At 41.3% G+C, this 22,409-nt stretch overlaps 2 protein-coding genes across 6 annotated transcripts in view; one reads left to right on the forward strand and one right to left on the reverse strand.

The window, feature by feature from the left end:
• The window catches only part of LOC146348231 (uncharacterized), a 226,216-nt gene extending 216,783 nt beyond the window's left edge, over positions 1-9,433 (reverse strand). The window contains exon 1 of one of the 4 annotated variants that reach the window (XR_014790569.1): positions 8,390-8,790. Coding sequence is in view for 2 of the 4 variants with exons in the window: in XM_084852637.1 (XP_084708763.1) it covers positions 8,535-8,600 (66 nt within the window). In the remaining 2 variants the exon portion in view is untranslated. Of the gene's footprint in view, positions 1-8,382; positions 8,791-9,319 lie in introns of those variants that run through there. The other 3 variants (XR_014790568.1, XM_084852638.1, XM_084852637.1) reach the window with 3 other exon arrangements.
• PIK3R3 (phosphoinositide-3-kinase regulatory subunit 3) overlaps positions 8,877-22,409 on the forward strand; it is a 56,473-nt gene continuing 42,940 nt past the window's right edge. Inside the window, exon 1 of one of the 2 annotated variants that reach the window (XM_084852632.1) lies at positions 8,877-9,821. In XM_084852632.1, the coding sequence (XP_084708758.1) occupies positions 9,716-9,821 (106 nt within the window). In that variant the 5' untranslated portion in view covers positions 8,877-9,715. The remainder of the gene's footprint in view (positions 9,822-22,409) is intronic. The other variant, XR_014790565.1, reaches the window with a different exon arrangement.

Below are 22,409 nucleotides of genomic sequence, written 5' to 3' on the forward strand. Positions count from 1 at the left end.
CTCTTCTGAGTCATTCTTAGAAATAAGGAATTTCACTAGTGTTTTGTAGAATTGTCATCTTCTGATATGAGAGATAATCCTTCACAATCCGTTAAACTACAAAGAGGGTGAACCCCCTAACAGATTAACAGATCCTAGAAAGCTAACCTTGGGGTTGGGGAAAATGCATGGTCATGAACTCATCCCCGTACCCCAATCTTCCTTCCCCACTTCATTTACCAAATAGGCTTAAAATACTGTAGGCTGCAATCCTATACTCAGCTATCTGGGATTAAGTCCCACTGAACACAATGATTGCACAATTACCTCTTGACCAAGGATATTTTTCATTTTGTTGAGCATTTATGAACAATGTATAGCTTACTATTTTATTATACAATCTGCAGTCACAAAACATATAGTACTTCACTATCTAAATGTAGTTCTATCTGTGCTGGATGGCTAGCAGGGCATGGTAACATTACATCTGAAGCTTGGAGAAGAGTGAATAAGTAGTAGTGCCATCAATTTTTGAATCTGCAAGGGGAAATGAGGGAGCTAAAATGGAATGCCCCCCCCCCCGGCCCGGCAATTGTCTTTTTGTTTAAAAAAAGAAACAGTTTCAAACTTGCGCGATTATTTATTAAGAAGAATTACTTGCCCGTGCCCCCCACCACTGCCACAGGCAGAACACCACTGATAGCACTGCTGGGGACTGCAGTTGGAATTGCAGCTGCTGAATGATAAAAAATTGCACTTTTCTTAACAGCTGAGACATGCTTGCTTACACTTTGCCCTTTCTCCCCACCCACCCCCATCTCCTTTTTTTGGTAGTGCCACCACCGCTAACAGAAATATAATATTGGAAGATGTGGAATATTGCTATATTGCTTTGAAATTTTCCACTGGGGATGCTTAACAGACAGGCTTGCTTTCACATTCTGGGTCTGGCAGCCATATTTGTACACGGGAAGGAAATTTATCTGAGATCCTATCAGTTGGCTTGATCCTGAGGGAGTTTTGCTTTCCTCTGTGGCGTGTAAAATGGTTTGCTGGCTTGGGTCAAAGTTAGAGCTTTGTTACATCTATTTTTACTGCAGCACCACTGCAAATGTGAGGCAGCTTGTGCTGGAGTTTTTCAGAGAACAGGAAGCGGGGCGTTATGGAAATATCATGGCTTGACTGTTCATATGGCTGGCTATCTATTAGAGAGATAACGTGTAAGAAAGCTGCAAATATATATAATACATGTATACACATATGCACATGAAATTTTGGTTTATTTGCATAAAGATATTAATTCTAATTTCCCTCTCTGATTTTACTTTAGTCTCCTGTGCCTCACCAAGGGATCCTACTGCTCCCATAAGTAGGAAATGTCACTCTTGGAATCAAACAAGGGCACCAAGAGAAAAAAGAGCAGCTTCAAGAAGCTGTATGGGCTGAAGATAATGTTTTATTCCCCATGCCTTCCCCAGCAGGTTTAATGACCTACTCACAGGGATAAACTATTACATTCCTAGCTCTCAGGTTTTAAATGGAGCCCACAGATCTATGGGTTCAACAGGCAGAATTCAGAGCATATTCACAGGTGCAGTGATGAATGAGGGCTTTATCAGTCTCTTACTTCTTTCCCAGGTTATAGAGGGCACAGCTCCAGATCTGCAGGCCATACCATTTTTCCCCCAAAGGAGCCTGATTTGGAAATGAGAGGACTCTCGCTCTCCTGTGTGCTGCACAGCCTATACCTCCCCCTATCAAAGATGTGCTTCCGCTATGGGCTGTGTCCAGCTATTCTTCCACCAGTGCTGGGTGAATAATTATCTCCAGGGGGTTGGTAATTTACCACACACACACACACACACACACACACTCTCCTTAAATAGCTGTAGGAGTATGCTGGAACCTAAATCAGGTTGCTGGTTATCATGTTTTCATAGCATTGCCCAAAGAAGCCCAGCAGATTGGCTCAAATGGCTTTCCTATGTTCAGCATATTTTCCTGGAGGTTCTGGCCTTTCCCAAAACACAGAAAACACTCAGGTCTTTAATATTTAATCCTGCCTCAAATTGTCAGATGCAAGGAAATGAGAAAGAGTTGATAGCAGTTGACAATGGGAACCTTTGTTGCATCAGAGAGCAGACAATAGTGTTGGTTTCAAGTCTTTTAGGATCATCGTCATATTATCATCTTTATTATATAAGACCAAAGATCATAGGGCTCTGCAGCAGTAAGGCACCGCTTGGGCTAAGAGGAAATGACATGTTTGGCCTGTGTGCAATACCCATAAAAGAAGCAATATATTTGGACATCACAGAAAGTTAGCCAGGGTGCATTTATACTGACTGTATTTGAACCTTACATGTTTTTAAAGCCTGGAATTATTTCAGTTATGGTCAAGTACACTGGGTTATACTTTTCTGTAATGAGAATTCATATAAACTGGATACATATAAAGCTATTTTACCTGTTGTGTGTCCAATGAAGATGTATAACAACCGAACTCCTGTCCACATAGCGCACATTCACAGAATCTGTTATCTCTTGGAATCCTGGCTGGGGAATGCTGGGAGTTGTAGGGCTTTTTTCCGTCTAACATCCATAGGATTGTGCCTTAAGAGATGAAAACTTGGAACTGGTGCAGCTATTGCTAATATTACAGGTGACATAGTTCTTACTGGTTTAAGAAAGGAGAGAGTTAAAGTCTTAAAGATACAGCAAGGGTGACCTGACCTAAATGCAATGGAGGTGTCTGGGGCTAGCACAGGGGGAACAGTATGACATGTTCACAGTGGAGGGTCAACAGTGACCCAGTGCAAAGGACAATACCTCAAGCCATTCTCAGCTTTCTGCCTGGAAAATGTCACTGATCCCATATTTATTATATTTTTACATGAAAAGAAAATAAGTTAATTTTAACAGCAAAGTTTACTTATTGAGAACAAATAAACAATAATGGCATGGAACCTAACCAATTATGCTAATTTGTTCATATAATTATGATAGAACCTAGACAATTGATCTTACAGGGATGAATCATGAAGCTAGCTATATGGTAATCGACTAGGATATGAAGTTTGTTATTTTTAAAACATATATTATCTGCCTTTCCATTAAATAGCATTCAAGGTGTTAAAAATAACAATAAAAGCAAGTAAAGGAAACTAAATGTAAAACAACAGAAACCCCCCAAAATAGTCTACGATGTTGAACCCACTCCTCTCTGTAGGAACTGTTCCAGATATTAAGAGTGAATGATGGGTAGAGGTTTCCTGTTCTTTGGCAAGTCTTTGCTTTTGTGCACTAAATTAAATTGTTGATACATATGTATACACAGAAATGTGAGGGTGGGAGAAAGTTGCCTGGGCTACACTCATTCCAGATTACGTAATCGAGAACAATTTTGCAGACCCTGTTTCTGCCCTGTAACCAATATCCAAGTTAGAATAAGGCAAACCAAACCCAACTTTTTACCAGCATTTAGCCACCCTTACTGTGTAAAGAAAAGGATAATCTAGCAATTTATTCTAATGACTAGGGTGCATGGCATATAACAAAAGTTATGCCAGCACAACATAATAAGGTAAATTCTACAAGGGCTACAAAGATGCTACATGATTATGGCACACACATTAACTGATTACCAATGTCCATGTGTTAGACAGGGTATTTAATCAATGTTAAGTAACAACAACAAAAAATCTCATGAACACCTTCTGGGATTCATGTTTTTATTAGAGGGTGCATGAACAAAACATACTGAAATAATTTCTAAGAATTTTTATTTCAAGTATAACAAAAGGGAGTCTATCTGCCTATCACGGATTAATCAGAGTGAACAGAGATATAAAATTAATTTATCTAGAGTGAATTACTTGAATGAAAACTTTTGTTTTTATGCAGCTCTCTCCCTCTCAAGGAGTATGGTTACTCTAGGTGCAGCTTTCTTTCAGTTTATTTGCTATAGAGATTATTCAAGCAGTAGCAGTAAACTTCATATTCTCTGTTGCCATACTTCTGTAAAGTGAATGTAGGCCTCTAATTATTCAACACATAATTATTTATTTTATCCCCTGTCGGCATTCACCCAAATCCACATCAGCTCTCTGTTAGCAAAGAGGTTGGTCAACTGGCATGCATTTTGTATCATCTGAATCTGAAATTATCAGTTGCTTGGTTTTCAGAGCAATAAACTGCACCAGTTTAAAGAAGCAAAGTTTTCTCTTTCAGAACTGCTATCAATGTTACTTTTAAAGATATGTCATAGTTAAGCTCTGTGTCTCAAGATGTGTGCAGACATCATGGAGGAAGGGTTACATCATGAACATTCATTTCAAAGCAAAACTGTGAAAGTTGATAAGAAACAGTGAAAGTATTTACATGCAGAAGTGTATTTTTCTGTGGAATATATAGGTATAGAACCGTTCCCATGAGAACTTTGCATACATCTTTGAGCATGCCTCTTAAGGTTTATATAGGCTCTAACCCTACCCCCCTGGGGGGGGGGGGACATGTGGGAAGCATTCAACACTACCAGCCCAACAAATACGTTCTTCTACTCTATGTTCCCATGCCCCATTATTATTTGAAAATTTCTAGGACATTCTTGTTTTCTTTACTTAAAGAGCTTTCTCTCTGAAACTTAACTTTGTTTAGGCCCTTCTATTACAGTGGCTAAGGCTGCAATCCTGTACCCATTTACTTTGGAGTAAGCCCACTGAACTCAGTAGGACTTCCGAGTAGACATATATAGGATTGCACTGTAAGGGTAGTTTAAAAAATCCAGTTGAAGAACTGCAACATACTGACACCGTTTGGGGTCAGCTGCAACAAGTATGGTAAGGGCTATAAAGTGCTGCATGAAACTGCATATTATCCTAAGCATGCATCCATGGAAGTGAGCTCTATTGAATTCAATGGATTTACTTTGGAGTAAACCTTCTTAGGACCAGTAGGGGAGCAAAACAATGTCATTTAAATGTGCTCACAAGGGAGACTACAATTCTACTTCAACTAAGAAGTGTCACTGAACTCAGTAGGACTTACTTCTAAGTAAACACGGTTAGGATCATGCCGACAGTCATGGGACTAAACCACAATTCAGGTTACCTAAACCTTTATAGTAGGTATTATTTAAGGGCATACGCAAAGTACCTTCCCCAGCCTCTTGTTAGTACCTGCCCCTTCTCTCCATTATTCCCTCAATATCTGTAGTTTTCAGACACTTTCTTAGCTATGCTCAATCTCTGTATATCTGAAGTTCTTTCAAAATGCCCTAAAGGAGCCTCAGTACCCTTTCTGGGCGTGATTTAAGCTGTATAATGCCTTAAGAACTGGTTATTATTTTATAAAGCCACTCGAAATGCTTGAGTTATATGCCGAAGTCTCCAGCTCGCCTCCATCTCTCGAACAGCTGGAAAGGGCACTGGGGCCAGTGGGCCGAGCGCCAAAAACAAGGAGGCAATGGGTGAGGGCGTAGCAGTGGATGTTGTGGGCAGTCCCATCCGCCGCGGGCCTGGAACCATGGCCCTCGTCAGGACGGCTCTTCGCCCCTCCGTCCCAATCGAATTCATTAAATGGGGCCGGCAGATCCTCAAGATATCTACAGCCGTCCCGGCGGTACCCAGATTTCATCGCTGTTATTCGTAATGTATCACTTGTGTCTATTGTTCGTGTTGGTAGTGAAACACCATTTAGTAAAACGGGGGAAGGGGAGGACTGACGAGGAAGAAGGGAGGTGGGGCCCGCAAGCGCTTTCTTCCCCACTCCTACTCGCCCTCCCGTCACCCCCCTTTCTTTGTCCCGCTTAGTAACTGGGGCTTCCAACCAATCCCCATCCGGCCGGCCGGCTTCCTAGCATTCATATTGGCTGGTTCTGCTGAGGGCCTTACGGCCAATCCGCAAGCTCGATGCTTCCTCTCAGACAAAAGACAAGCGAAGCGGCTCTCGCAAACTGGGCTAACTAATCCGATCGCCCCGCCCCGCCCCGCCCCGCCGGCACACACTTTCCCCCCGCCTGCCGAGCTGGCGTCCATCCTGGCAGCGAGCCAGAGATGGAATATGCAACTTCTTTCCTTAAAATAAGGAGAGGAAAGGTAGAAATGTGTGCATATGTTGAAAAGGATACCAAATAACGCTCCGTTTCTGCAGTTGCCTCAGTCCAAGCACTCAGGACCTCTTACGCCACAAAGCATGGAAAGTTCAGAAACATATCCCAAATATGTTTACTTTGCCATTTCACTACCTGCTTAAAATAACTAACTACTCTCCGTTTGCAGCACAGCAGGAAACTTAGCCTTTAAAATACTCAAAACTCCCGTGCCCACATAGTCTAAACTGTTCAAGGATAGCAACAAGCTGGACCTGGAAATGAGCTTTTGTCCTCAGACAACTTCACCATTGTCACATGCACAAAACTGAAGCAGCCTCTCGCCAAAAGACCATGGAAAGCTGCAAGCATAACCTTCATGCAAAGTGTGATTTTAACTACCATATGTTAAGACGCAATTCGTAATTAGAAACCATAGCCACTAATACAAGTATCTACAGAAGGCAAGTCAGTGCCTTTCCCCAGATGTGAAATCAAGACACAATTAGCTGCAGCTTCCCAACGTGTGTACACTGCATGAACATGCAGCAAAATAGATAATGCATTCATCAGATGTGGTAATACATATACACTTTCTCTATATGATATTTCTAAGGACCACAGACAACCCTGCATGGCTTGAGTATTAACCACAAATATTTCTGTGAATGACCATGCACATAATTGATATGCGCTGCTTAAAACTAAGGTTTCTGAGAATATTCTGATCCCAAATGTACATTGTACTGTACAAATATAATGTATATGGTAACAGATACTTTCTACTAGACTTCCCTGAATACTGTGTGATAACTTCTCCTTCAAAATATAAGGATTGTGCAAACATAAGGGATATATACATATACATAACATATACATATCCTCTATAAACAACTATCAAACATGAACATGCTAGATTGTGAATTATTAGGGAGGCGGTTGCAGGGACAGCACTGGAACCTAGTGCTTTAACATCACTTTTTGGCTGGGATGGGCAACGGACCCAGATTCTTTCAGATTTCACATACTGGCCTGACCCTATCCTGGGCAGGTCACACATTATATTTAAAGTACTATATGGGTATGTGCCCTTTGCACTTTGGGAAGTCATTGTCTAATGTGCCCTGCCAACAAACTATGCAACTTGGATTTGACAATAACAATCCCACTATTATCAAATGCATTTAACAACCACCTTGATGTCACATCACACTGAGACTCCAGCACCACATCACCCACACAATCTGCCACATACACAACTATGGTTACTGCAATCCTATGATCTCTTACCTGGGGGTATGCCCCATTGAGGAAAGTGAGATTTACCCTTCAGTAAACATGGCTCTGATTGGGCTGCATTGCCACAAACTTTCGATCAGTCACTCATGCTCAGCCACACTGGATAATATGCACAGAGAAAAATACAACACTTCCCATACACTCAGTCACAGCCACTGCAGTCTACACATTTAGCATTTCATTTACTTTAGCCAAGCAACTCTGGAGTAAATTGCTATATATGTGTGTGTAATAAATATACACATGCAACCATAATTAGGGGTAGGCAGCATCCTCTTGCCCAGCCACCATGTAGAGGGCAGAGGTAAATAGAAACTGGCACACTGTTGGCCACAAAACAAAAACAATCTAACCTGTTTTAAGGCTCCCAAAACACACACACACACACACAGAGACCAAGATGCAGTTTATACCGAACATGCACACGTCTGTTTTTTGTTTCCCTCCCTTCCAAGGACAATCCAACCTATGCTCATGTAGTGGGATTTACTGCACACGTGGACTGCTGCACAGGACCAGGAATGGCCATGCCAATTCCTTGCTTCAGTTCAGATGAACAAATTAGGTTTTATAATTTATCGGATACTAAAACTGTTAGTTATGACACTGATATCCAACCAGATAATTTCCCACATCCCCACAACCACTATTCAGAGCTATCCATAAACTATAACTATATACCCTATACATAACTGGAGTCTCCACATCCCACTTAATTTAAAGTATTCCCATTGTTACTGGGATTGCTCTGAAGTTGATGGGCTGCTGATTACAGCTTCGGTCATATTTATACATACTTAAGATATTATATAGATGTACAATACCACATCATGCACATTCAGACTGAGACTGTGTCTGTCTGTCTCCTACACACAGCATATATTCAAGCGTAATACATAGTTACTCTGCACAACCGAACCGCCTCATCCACAAACATTCAGTCCCCGCACACACAACGCTGCAGATTGTCCATACGAACAAAAAATGTAGGAAGTATGTGGTCAAAGGTAACATACCACTTACTCTCTTATACGTTAACAGTCATGCCAGCAAGCAAGTATACTTTCTTTTGCATCATCTTCTGTGTGCCGTTTGGGAGGGAAAGAGGAACGTGGGGAAGGGGGGCGCGTCCCTCTGTCTCTGAATGTTCTGATGCTGATAGGTTTACCTCTGAGAAGAGGGGTCTACATTCACATGGTGCAGACGGACGATGGGGTGGGGGGAACCTATCCATCGCCTGCTGCTCCAGCGGTAGGTATCTCCCTCATATCGTTACCAACCCATTCACTGCCACTTGCACTATGCTGTGAAATCTCGAAAGGGAGCCAGGGGTACAGCTGCAAACAGACTATCCGACCCGCAGCTTTGGTCCAGGGTAGGCGAGTAAAAAATACCCATTCAGCGCAACACGCCAGCCCAAACGCGACAGGGTTAACCAAGGGGGCGGAGTTTCCCCTCCGCTCTGCCCCTCCCCCGTTTCCCCCTCAGTGGGCGGAGTTTCGTCCCCGGCATAGAGGCGGTTGGGCGACGGTTGGGGCCCTCAGAGTCGCTTTAAAATGAAACCGAGTGGGGCTGGGAGAAGCCGAGCACCAGAGCGCGCGTGGGGGCCGATGCTGAGCTTCTGTGCAGCAGCAGCAGCAGCAGCGAGAAGCGGGTCGGGGGCCGCCTCCGCCTGCAGCAGTGGGCGCCGGGCGAGGGGCAGAGAGGGGGGCAGCGGCGCCGCTGGACTGGCGGTGGCGGGCTCTACCCTGAGGTGTTAGAGAGGCGAGACGTTTCCCTGCATGGCTCATGCTCACTACGGGGAAGAGCAGGAGGATTATTTCAAACAAACAAAAAATCCGACAGTGTTCAATTTCCTCAGATCTGTCTTAAAACTTTCCTTTTAAAGAACTGCAAATATTTCCTCCAACTGCCTCCACGCACACGCAATTTTTGCATATTTTGACCTCTCACCTTAAAAGAATACCTCTGTTCTTTTCCCCTCATCCCCCCGCCTCTTTCACTTAATTTGGATTTGGGGAGGAAGCTGGAATAAGTGGTTCCTTTCCGTCCTCCGTTCCCCCCGAAGCAAGGAGGGAATTAAAAAAAAAAAAGAAAAAAGCATTTCTTTTGCTTCCTCTCGCTTCCTGAGAGGGGAGTGGTTTTCCCGAAGAGGAAACGATCGAGTTGTTCTTAAGAAACTTTCTCCCCCTTTTTCTTTTTTGTTTTTGTAATACTATGGGCGGCTAGGCTTTTTTTTTTTTTTTTTTTTTGGTGTGCCGTACTATTTTAATTTTTTTTTTGAAAAAGGAAAGAAAAGCAGCCGACTAAGAGGGATCCCAGAGATCGTCCATTTGCCTATTTGTCACAATGTACAACACAGTGTGGGATATGGATCGCGATGACACGGATTGGAGGGAGGTGATGATGCCGTATTCCACCGAGTTGATATTTTATATCGAAATGGACCCTCCAGGTAAGGCAGAAAACATATTTGCTGTGGCGGTGGTTTTTAAGTAGAATGGTTTCTGTTTGGGGTTATAACCGTAGTGATTTCTTAGTTTCAAGGCATCTGCATTAGAAGTTAATTGTTCTTCGCCTCTAGTGGGACAGACTCATTTTCTCTGCGGAAGGGGCAAAGAACTGTACTTACGGAGGCGTATAAACTTTGCTATTACTCTGCTGTACTGCCTATTAAGCAGGTCATTTTTAAATGCGTCGGTTTTGTAAAGACTGGAGAGAGCTGCCTCCTTTTACAGTGCAAAACCTAGACCACACATTTTCTTTCCCTTCCTCCTATTGTTGGAAATTCTATTTATGGTGTATCTACATTCATAATCTTACCCACTACCGCCACTTTCTTCTTTTTTTAAGGCTAGTTTGTGTCACTTTCTGAAGTTAATTCTTTAGTTTAATGGTTTTTAATACTGTTATGTGTTTAGAAATACTTCTATTCTAGTAGCTTTCCATTCTACACTGGATTCTCTAAGAAAACTATTGCGTCCGATCCTGTGTATGTTTACTCAGAAGTAAATCACACTGAGTATAGCTGGGTTTATTACCAAACAAGTATGCATAGGATTGCAGCGTAAAGTAGTTTGGAGATGTTCAAGCCATTATAATATTTAATGCACATTATTTCCAGTAGTTAAGAAGTATTGTTCTACTTTGCTCTGGAGTAGTACTTCTTTTGTGTCCGGGGAGGAATGAGATGTCAGAAGTTAGTTGAATCACTGGTGGAAGGTGCATCTATTTAGAATTACGGTTGTAAGAGTTTGAAATTGCTTCAGGCTTAAATTATGTTTGAACATTTGTGGATGCACACGCAGTTACGTTGAGAGATGGTTCTGAAAATGAATACTAGCAAGCATCCCAGCCATTATTTCAGAATTCTGGTTGTCCTGCAGATGTGTAGCTCTTTGTGACCTAAGATATTCCAGCTGACTCCTAGAGGTAAAAGTAACCTCAGAGAGCATTTAGCTCAACCAGACTTTAACCATGCTAGTGATGCTCATTCAGGTTTCTCTTAAATCTCCAGAGAAAGGTGTTCTATAACTTTTTAAGAAAATGGATTGCTGAATGCACATTGAAGTTAGCATTTTCAGACATCCAACCAAAGTCTCTTAAGCTGCAGCTTCCACATATCTCTGAAGTTTAATCCTACCTCTTTGATGCATGTGACCATTCTGTTTCTTTTAGGGTAGTCTTCCGGATACTTAAATCTGTTTAAACTACAACCCTATAGTGTTTAACTCCCATTGAACTCATTGAGACTTACTTCTGAGTAGACATATATAGAGGATTGTGTGGTTCATGACTAAACATGCCCAGTTTTTCAGTGTCTCGTCTGTCGTGAACTTCCAGTGGCAATCATCTTTGTTCTCTGAATCTCTAGAGTGTTATCAATAATTTGTGGTAAAACATGGTAAACAAAACGGGGAACAGTACACCAAGTATAGGCCAAACCTGACTTGTGTAACAGTTGAGATTTTTAGTTAATAGCCTGCTTCTAGTTGTTAAATTCCTTTCAAGTTCTGTTAAATTTTCACTTTTTGAATGAGTTCATCACTTTGGTAAACTGATACATATTCAGATGTAAACTACAAGTATATCTCAGTACTCCGATGAAGCAAATGAAGTCATCCAAAAAGCTTCGCAATCAGTTACATTTTCAATCATTCTGCAAGAAAGCTAAAATATGTTTAGGGCTATATGCTGTTTACGCCCTAAAGAAAAAACAATTCTGCCCTTAGAATGGATTATGCAAATGAAGTAGATTTGCACGGGGCTACTTGGCATAGTTGTGCATCCTAAGGCTTTTAGCATGTTTGTAGCAGAATGTAAAAGCTGGGAATTGAGGGTTAGAAGTAGATAGTAGAAGCCGGGAGTAGGTAATACTAGCCATAAGGAGAGGGGAACATGCAAAGCACTAGAGCTCTACTCATATCATTCCCACTTAGATTTCTGTTGCTCCATCAGTTAACATTTTTCTCTTCACAATCATGGAAATGAGGAACTTGTGAAAGCAAGCAAGCTGACATTCTCTGCAGATTTTATCCTTGCATAGTGATCCTGTGGATGTGCAAAGTAATATAGTCCTTAGTGTGTCAATATTGGTACTTTTAGACTTGGTAATCTAGCTAGGTTTGAGTGACATATGTAAGCTATTTAACGTTAGTAGAATATAATGTATAATATAATAATTTACATTCTTCTAAATTGGTTTAATAAGACTTACGTTGTGAGTGTTTAGAACCTCTTTTAGTAGCATTTATGGGAATGCTTCAGTAGTTCTGTGACACTCTACTACTGAAACAAGTTTGCTGAGTGGACTTCACTCTTATCATGGAGCATCTACCAGACCCCAGAACTTTCCATCCTTTCTTTTGTTCCATGGTTTGCTCAATAAAAGTGTTTGAGTTATCTTGAAATGATTTCTCCAACATTTTCTACACAATGTGACCCTGTCAGGAAGTCTATACCCTATATTTGAAAGAACTTTAGAGAGATGGCTTACCAGGCATTCACATAATTTTTGAGTAGATGTTCCTGGGTAATATATTAGTACAGATAAATATGTGAATTTGACTTCATTTCTAGCAAAACATGCATTATAATGTTCCCTCCTGTAGATTTCCTCTACAAAACAACTTTTTTTCATGAAATGCAGTGCTGAATTGATTCAGGCCTTGTAACAGTTGTTTCTAGCATTTCTTTATAGGTGAGAATGCCCCTTTTCAAACTGCTGTGTGTTTTGATTAACTCATTGGGATGTACAAATAATCTAACACACCCAGTCTTGATAGAGTAGCTCCGTTCACTTCAGTTGGCTGCTAAAATAAAAGGCTTGAGAATGGCAGTCTAAGCTGATGCTAACATAATATAGTATGGTTCTGTGGTGCAATTTGTAAGTGTAAGGTCCTAGTCTTCAGTTGTCTAAATATTTCCTAATATCAAGGTGTTAAAGGGGGGTGGGATCTGCATGTCCTCCTACTGAAGTACAGCTGAAGTACATGGATATGGAAATAATGAAATTAAGCATCTGGTTAGCATTGACTCTGAAGAAATGGAATTGTTTTATTCTTCGTATGATGGTCAAAAGCCAGACTTACACAAAATGCTTTTGAATTATTAACTATATGTAATTAGTTTTGCAGTAAATTTAAAGAAGAGAATAGGAAGATTATTCTTACCCCACTAGGGCTCATTTAGGCATGACTGAAAATTATCTGTGGGTATTTTACCAATAAGCTCTTACACTGGAACATATGAAGAGCCCTGCTGGATCAGACCAACAGCCTATAAGTCCAGGATTCTGTTCCCACAGTGGCCATCCAGATACCTATGGGAAGCCTATAAGCAAGACATGCGCATACTAGCACTCTCCTGGTTGTGTTTCCAGTAACTGGTGTTCAGAGGCATTGTGCCCCTGATACTGGAGGTGATATATAGTCATCATGACTAGCAGCTATGAACAGCCTTATCCTCCATGCTGCTATATATTTAAATAAAGGTACATATCATGGTTTCTCCAGGAAATTCCTATACATACTGCATGTGCTGTTCATGTAGGAACACAGGGGACTGCTGAGTCAGACTATTGCTCCAGTATTGTCTACACTGACTGGCAGTGGCTCTCCAGGATTTTGGACAGGCTTTCCCAGCCGTACCTCAAGATGCCAGGGATTGAACCTGGGCCTTTATACATGCAAAGCATGTGCTCTACTACTGACCTACAGCCCTTTCCCCAATACCATTGAGCTGTAGCCCTTATGTATGATAAAGAGAAGGCATCTACGTTGTCAAAAAATATCTCCCTTGGTTTCTTAGCATTTAATAAGAGATCACTGGCATAATGTGTCGGCATTAATTTGTGGCTGTGCACGTTACTTGAGCAGATAGGTCACATCACCTTCAATGGGAGAGAACCACAATTGTGGACTGTTCAATAACTTGTAGTTAGGGGGCTTAGAAATGTATTACCCATTATATGTGAGAATTTATAAGTAGCAGAGCTTGCCCACACATCTTTACATGTTTTTAATAACTTTATAACACTTGCCGAGCAGTAGTCAATAATTTTAAAGAACTTTAAATTATTATTGGTCACAATTTTCAGCATTTCTATCCAAGAAGTTGTTGCTTGGGACTTTTAGAATATTATTTAACAGACAGTGTTGCTTTAGTTGAGCCCTTGTAGCAAATTTTAACTTTTAGCTATAGTGTATGCTTTTGAACAGCCATATTGTATTAACTACAAGTTCTTGAAGGAAATTCTCTGTAAATATGCAGTGGAAATGGATAGACCTTCATTGATAGCTCTGTAAGCTTGCTTACAGAGCTAAAATCTCCTCATTTCATAATGTTTGCATTTCTTCAATTATTACCTAAAATAGTTTTTTCAGACCGAGTACTGTGACCGCATAAGTTGGATTTTACAGAAATCCATCTTAATTAATGAATTTAAAGTAACATTTTGTTAAAAGCTGACCTATCTCTTTTTTAATTACTTTCTCACAAGTAAAAGCAGTGAAGCTGTCATCAATATTGTTAACTTGTATTAGGACAAATGTGGGTAGACACTGAATTCCAACCCCCACACACACCCTCTCCACACCTGTCTACAAAGCCTGTATCAAATATACAGTGGTTCTGTATTCCCCCACCCAACCCCCCAAATTTGCCAAAGAGCATGGCCAGTTAAGTTCACTCAGCTGTTTGTTATTCCACAGTGGAAAGGAGAGGGGTTCGAATTCTTGAAAATATAGTTAATGATAAGCTATTTAAAACATGCTTCTGCATTAAAACATTATGCACTATAAACCTTAGACCTTATAACGCTCCCAGTGGAAGTCAAGGGCAAAATTCCTTTTAACTTGAATTGTTGCAGTAACGAGCTTTGCATTAATGGAGTATAGTCTGTTGAGCTAGATTTTGGAATGTGCCCTTCTAAAGCACATTGGCTTTACCACAATTGCTTTTTGACTGTCCAGTGAATTTTAGGACTGACTTCCTCGAACTTGTGTTTATGACTAGATGATATTTGAAAGACTCCATGTTCTGCTGTGTAAAGGCTGTTTGAGATGATATAATTTTCTGACACGAGAAATACTTTTGTGTAGGGAACTTTATTCAACAAGTGGAACATTAGATGGTCACAGACTAGGAAACCATACTTGGCCACAGCTGCTGAGTCACGTAAACTGCAGGGGTACACAGTATAAAAGATAAACATACAGTTCTTGTCTGACCATTTACATGTAACTCTTGTGCATTTTCATATATAAATATAAGACATACTGCTGTTTATCTACTTTAAATCATCCTTAAGTGTGTGGTGTTAGGCTAGACACAAATTCAGAAACAAAACAGAGCTCTGTCTTGTGTGTGTGCCCCCCCTCCGGCAGTGAGAGACTGCTGCTCGAAGTGGATTCTGAGCACCAGTCTTTGCTGTGTCCCCAGAGCTGCAGGGCAACAGGAAATTCCCATGCAGTTCCTGTGGTTTGCTGTAAGTGTTGGAGGATGCGTCAAAAAATAAACCTCTAGAAAACTGCTGAACGATAGTGCCGCACCCTTTATAATGCACAGTGTTCTTTCCAGAATATAATTGGACCTGGATTCTCAAAACACTGAAACCAAGTGGGCGGATTGCCAGAGCACTGGTTCTTTCCCAGCTCTTGCCACCATGGTGTAGCCAAAAAGATTCCTATAATCTTTGCTGGAAGACCACTTCAACTGAGCCTATCTCTGCCTCATCATACCTTACGTGACTCCAGTATACCCTTGAGGTAGACATTGCTAGGGGGCTGCAACAAGAGCACCTCTGGATTTCTACATGCTTGACTGTGGTCCCAGGAGCAATGCAAATTGTAGGAAGGGATCTAGTCAGTGGAATTCACATGGATGTGAGATGACCCATCCACCAAAATTCTGCAGGATGAATCTTTGCTATTCACATCTAAATACGGTTGATGTTTGAACTATAGATCTATCCAGTTATTTATTTATGGCCCTATTCCTCAGTTGACAAGTAATATAAGACACTAGCTGGAGCAAGCTCGCCCTCTTTCTGCCTCCTAACGTTCAACCAGCAAAATACAGAGTCTTAGCAAAAGGCTCAGACATCATAATTATGTTATAGATCTCCCTGATTTAAGCAGGAAATGTGTGCCTGAATCTGTATACATACACATGTGCGTGTGCGCTCTCTCTCTCTCTCTCTCTCATGCACACACCCCAGTATTGCATGATGCAATGCTATTGCAGGGCAATCCAGGCATCTTTACAGCAGAAGACTTTCCCCCACATCTTCCATTGGTCAATTTTCCTCTTACTGGCATAGGGCTTTTCCAAGGACTAAATGTGGAGCAGTACTCATGGATGCTTATGTAGGCAAACAACACTGATATTACCACAAGAATAGAAAAAGAAGTATTTAAAAATTATATGTGCACAGGCAGCCTCCAAGTGCTAATTTTGCTTATCCAGAAGACCTGAAGGCACAGCATAAAAGAGAAGCATTTTCCTGTACTAAGACGCTTTCAGTGGAGAGGTATCTACTTTAGGGCATCAGAGACTAGCAAAGCGCTACAAGAGAGCAGAGATGGGACACCCATAGTATAAGGGCAAGAAAAATTCTCTGATAGGATTTGCTGCATTCTCAGGAGTCTGATGGTGATGAAGAAAGAATCCCAGATCAGATTGGATATGATCCTGGTGTATGTTGCATCCCTTGTACCTGTCCATCTTGAACTGTCTGAATTGTTTTACTTTTTTTCTTTAATCAACAAGTGCTTCTCGTATTTGCTGATAAAATAGATCAAACTCTTTAATCTATCTCTTTCAGACCACAGTATGAGGATGACCACATGGAGTTGTACGTTTTTGTACCCTACTAGCTTGGGAGTAGAGATGGGTGAGAAATTTGTTTGGTTCGCATTTCAGTGTGAACTTACCAAATTTGCGTTTCCCAAACCTGAACATAAACAGGAATGCAATTTGCCACTGAAATCTAATGTGCAGATTGTTGAAGGTTGCAATGTAGTTCACAAAGCATACATATTTTTTAAAGCACAGAAATGCTTTATTAAATGGGGAAAATATGAATATTTGAAATAGCGCACACAAACATGCTTACATTCAGGGGAAAATACATACAAAAATAGGATTTTAGTGGCACAAAATGTGTATAAATTTTTGGGTAGACTAAAAGAAATTTACAACCTGATGTGGAATCGGGATGGAATGAACTTGGCATTAAGGGAAAATGAGAATCTAAGCAAAATTGAGCTTGATGGACTCTCCCATCCCTACGTAAGAGCTGGCTCATTTGCATACCTCAAAAGAAGTTACTATTGTGGGAGGGTTGGGGTTGTTGGCATAGAATTGGGGGGGTGGAATTTCCTTGCATCAGGTAGTTGTAGCATTGCTACTGTTGGGACACAGCAAATCTCTGGCCCCTCCCTGGTATCATTGCCTGTATATAGATAACAATTCTGAGCACAGGGCTTTCCGGCTGAGTAATATATGCTGTCTACAGGCTGCCAGCTGATCATTTGGAGAGATTAGTAAAGCAAGGGGAGAGTATGCTATGGAGTACACAGTACATGGAGATCCTGCTCTGCCACCAAGCAGACTGAATGGCTCTCAGATCCTGTTCAGCCTAGATCTTATGAGTTATAGAAGGAAATAACTTTAAAATGTCGAGCCTTAGCTGTGGCATCCCTTTAATGCCTAAAACAAGCCTGTTTGCATTGTAATAGTCTTGTGTGGTGCAGAGTGGTAGGCGGCAGTATTGCAACCGAAACTCTCCCCACGACCCGAGTTTGATCCCAGCGGAAGCTGGGTCCCAGGTAGCCGGCTCAGGTCGACTCAACCTTCCATCCTTCTGAGGTCTGTAAAATGAGTACCCAGCTTGCTGGGGGGAAAAGTAGTCACAACTGGGGAAGGCAATGGCAAACTACCCCGCTATAGTCTGCCATGAAAACGCCAGCGTAAGCGCCGCCCTAGAGGGACGCTTGCACAGGAGAAACCTTTCCTTTCCTTGCATTGTAAACTGCAGAATGCTGAAGGAGATGTACAGGATTCTGATCTTTAAATGTCATGGATGTCCTAATAGAAGTTGATGCAGATCATGGAGACATGTTCTAATAAGTACTATATTCAATTATTACTTTCTTTTGGGATTTGAGAGGGCACTGTGTGGAGTGTCTGTACATTTCACTAACTTTCCTCTGCAGCAGAAATTAATGGAAGGGTTTTTAAGTTCTTGTACCTCTCAAATAGGTGATGCTGTAGCATGCGGCAACCAATCTCTGACACTGCTCTGAAATCTTGCACATGCTGGGGCAGCAGTTGCAGTAACAGCCTCTGTGCTGCATTGTGGGCCTCCTGACTCAGTTGCACAAGAGCAAAGAACAGATTATAATGGATCAGTTGCACATCAGTGTGCAGTTGTTCTTCAAAAGATGTGTATTTTTGCGCTTGTTCATCTTAGCCTAAGTAAATATTTCCTCTCCTTACTGAGTTCTCCACCGATTGTGCTTTAGAGGTTAGCTGTAGTATTTTCCATAAGATGTAGGAAACTGTTATGTCTGTCAGTTTCACCTTTTTATCTTCAAGGCTCCAATGGCAAAACTGAAGATGGTAAATTACTTTTGCAGCATATATTCATAGTAATGCCATTTCTTAAGTAGAATATTCATAATTGCATGGCCTTCTGAAAAGAGCATTGTTTCAAAAAGGACCACTTCACATTTGTTTAAAATGTTGTGCCTTGCCTCACTCATCTTATCTCAAGGTGAATTTCCAAAGTTTACAAGATTAAAAATAACTTTCCTGGAAATAACTAAACAATATAGCAGAAAATCAGTAAAAGGTCAACAATAAGCTCACATTGTACCCCAGCTCGCTAAAGCAGTTGAAAGACCTGTTTCTGGAGCCCAGTAAAGAGGTGTATATATACTTTGCAAGACAGAATACATTCCATAGCCATAGGTTACAAATTTATCCTGTACAGAGTGAACATCTGTGTACAATGTTGTGTTTAAAGTAGTTATTTGTGTCTCCAACTATTTGTACATATGGCAGAGGACTGCAGCAGCCTGCAGTTCCATAGCACATGTACTCTATGTGCGTGGGGGGTGGGGGGACAGGGCTGAGGTAATGTTTAGTCAACAGAAATGTGTATACTCTTAATCCTTAGTATCTGAATAAGATCTCCATATGAGAGAAATTAAACAGCCATTTGTGGCATCATGGCTACCTAAACTTACCAGTAGATGACCTGGATTAGACAGCCATCTGTCTTTGGCCTCTTCTCTTCATGCTGAAACAAGCATTTGTTGCATCCTTTTAAATGAAAATGAGGAGCAGCAGGTCATGGTAAAGCTCATCTCATGGGTGGACATTACATTCTGTTGTAGGGATAGGCAATATCACGCCTTCAAATGTTTGGATGACAATTCCCATCCTCCTGGCCATGCTGGCTGGAGTTGATGGGAGTTGTAGGCCATCTGGAGGGCACTACGTTGCCTACCCCTTTCCTTGGTCTATTGGTTTTCCATGTGCAGACCTCTGTCGTGAGTTAAGTGACACTATGTTGCAAACACTTGTCTGACTTCAGCCCAAATAAAATGTTAAAATGAGAACCTATAGTAGCTGTAGGGTTTTAGCTGTGGATGTATATTAGGTACTGAAGATAAGTTGGTTTCTCATGTACTCGGCTGTGCTTGGTATTCTGTTGCCGTGAGATTTCTCTGTATATATGTACATTTGATCAATGCAAAGCATTTGCAATGTGTTGTATTGACTAGACCATATCTTTAGGATTTCATATTTTGATGGTAGCAAAGCGTGGCTGATACATACAAGCTTGCGGGAATTAGGTTTGGATTGTGTTAGAGAAAAAGTTAGTTTCTTCTATAAGGAACAGTAAAGATAGAATGAAGAATTACATTTAATTGATAATACAATTCTAAATAACATGAATTGCTTAGGAAAATTAGTTTGAAAGGCAGGCTATAAACAACTGAAATAAAATATTGAGAGTTTGACTTTCTGGCTAAAAAGAATGTAAAACTGCAAAGCTGAAAAATCATTTTCAGTACTCATAAAATGGGTTTAGGCAACAGCTAGTGTGTGGTTTCAAGCAGCTGATCACCTTTAGCCTCACAATTAGACAGAAAGCATTAGTTCTTCAAGTGTAACACACACCGTAGATCTCCTTTGTCCCTCCCTAATAATAGCAAGCCCTCCTGCTTGAGAAGTACCAGGGTAGCCTTCTGCAAGTATTCTACTTGTGTTTTTACACCTGTTTTATACTAAGGAAGTTAGTGCCACTACATGAGTGCAATAGAAAAAGCACACTATTCATTAAAGTTTGATACAATGGACTAGAGATTGCCTTTTCTGGTAGCGTTTTACAGCAGATGTGCAATTAGCCACTCACCTGCTTGGCTGAGGCAAGTAGCTGATGCCTTCCAGATGAGTAGGTGAGTGGCAGCTTCTTTTCCCTCTCTGTAAAGTTGGGAGATGTAGCCACAATAGTGCTGTGGCACTGTTTTTACACACTGAGGAAAAGAATACTGCAGTCCTGTTCTCTGCCTATGGCACTTGGGAGGGGGCAGCAGAGCAGAGGGACGAGGCAGTATGCACAATAGCATTAATATCACAGGACTCTTTGCAGTCTGTGACTCTCTACTTCTTGTGGCTGGTACTGCAAAAAGAAAGGAGACCTAAGTGGGAATAGTGCTACAGTACTATCATAGCTGCTTTTTCTCAGTGATAAAAGGCTGCAAGATGAAGCTGCAGCAGTGCTTCCCCACTATTCTATCCCTGAAAAATGTTGTGGGGATTGTGTACCTTATAATGCTATTGTACCAATATTGCAGAAAACAAAATATGCAAAAGGCACAATATAGAGAAAGAAAGAGAAGATGTGATTTTCTTAATAATTTTCCAAATAATTTGAAATAAAGAAGGATTCCGGGTAAATACAAATCAGCGGGACCATTAAACATGTTCTATGGCATACCCTTTTCCAATGTAAAATGTACAGTGTTTCTTTGACCTCATCATTATGCCTTGATGCAGTATAATCTTGGTGCTTATTCTGAAAGTATTTATAGAGCTATCACTTCCTTAAGAGACCTAGAATATGGCTTGTGTCTGTGCCATATTTATTTGGCAACTGCTGATATAGAATACATAATATAATCATTTTATAAAAAGTGGAACGTTTCAATGTAGCAAATAGCAAAAACAACAAAGACTAACAAAATTATACTAGCATAAGCGTTCATGGACTATAGCCCATGTCATATGCATATAAATGGATGATGTAGGCTGCATTCTTGTGCAGACTTACTTGATGGGACTTGCGCTGTATATGTGGGTGGTGGATCTCTTAAACATAATGTGTTATTTTCAAATAAACCATCTCTTCTGTACTGCTTCTCGGGCATTGACTAGATTTTCCATTTGAGAAACTAAGCATACATACAGATATACCTACCTACGGGAGCTGTTTTGGTGGTTTCTGTTGCACATTGAGCTCTGTTTTCCTGTCCTGTCCCACCCTTTGCTTCTCCTAATGAGACAGGTACTTGGTGCTCAGTCCAGCACTTCTTTACCCCTTGCCTTTACAGGCAAGGTTATTTTTCAGATGCTAGGCATGTTCATCCATTAATTTTAATGTTATTTTATTTTGTTTTTAATAGTGTGTAATTTTATTATGATGTTCTACCAGTTGATCTGTAAACTACCTTAGGAGGGAAAATAGCCTAAAAGGGGCAATTCCCCCCCCCCCCGGATTCCAGTCCTGACATCATTCTGAGAGCGGCAACAGCAGCTGTTCATGCTGCTCTCGTCCCATCTATCTCTACTTCCAGTTTCCAGCCATATTAGCAAGGCTCAGGACAGGAGGTCAGTAAATTAAACACGGGAGGGTGGGGGATGCCTTTGAGTTTAACTGGTGTTGCGGGAGCACCTGCCTCATAAGACAAAGTAGTAGTAGCAGACAATGGCACAACCAGGCTCCTCCATACCAAAGTAGCTGCATTCTGAGAGTGGCAACAGCACCTCATGCTGCACATGCCTGGCCCATGGGCTATCTCTAGTCACCCGTTCCCTGCAACATGAATGGGCAAGGCCCAGCCAGGGGAGATCAGTAAATTAACCCTGGGGGTGGGGGTCCCATCAAGCTCAGTTGAGAGTGGCTACAGTGCAAATAGTAGAATGTGGACCTGGAAGGGGCAATGAGGCTGGCTTTCTGCCAGGCTCAGCCAGGCACCACTGCAGCCTGGTAGGCCTTCAGTTTGGTAGCCTGTAAGAGTGCCTGCCTTGTGAAGTATCTCCCACTGACTGTGATCATGGAAATCACCGACTTCCTGTCCTTTTGCACTGTAATTTAAAGGGAACCAATGAACTGTTTTCCAGCCCACAGGTGAGGTGAGATGGGAGAACACAGGAATGTTGCCCATCAGGGAACTAGGGGGAGAGGGTTGCTTGAAAGGACATTCCTTGCCAGTCCCAGAATCACAAGAGAAGATGCACTCCTTATGTA

Source organism: Heloderma suspectum, chromosome 4, assembly GCF_057233095.1.
Source record: "Heloderma suspectum isolate Gila_16-S chromosome 4, 16-S_ref, whole genome shotgun sequence".
In the NCBI taxonomy this organism is placed as follows: domain Eukaryota; kingdom Metazoa; phylum Chordata; class Lepidosauria; order Squamata; family Helodermatidae; genus Heloderma; species Heloderma suspectum.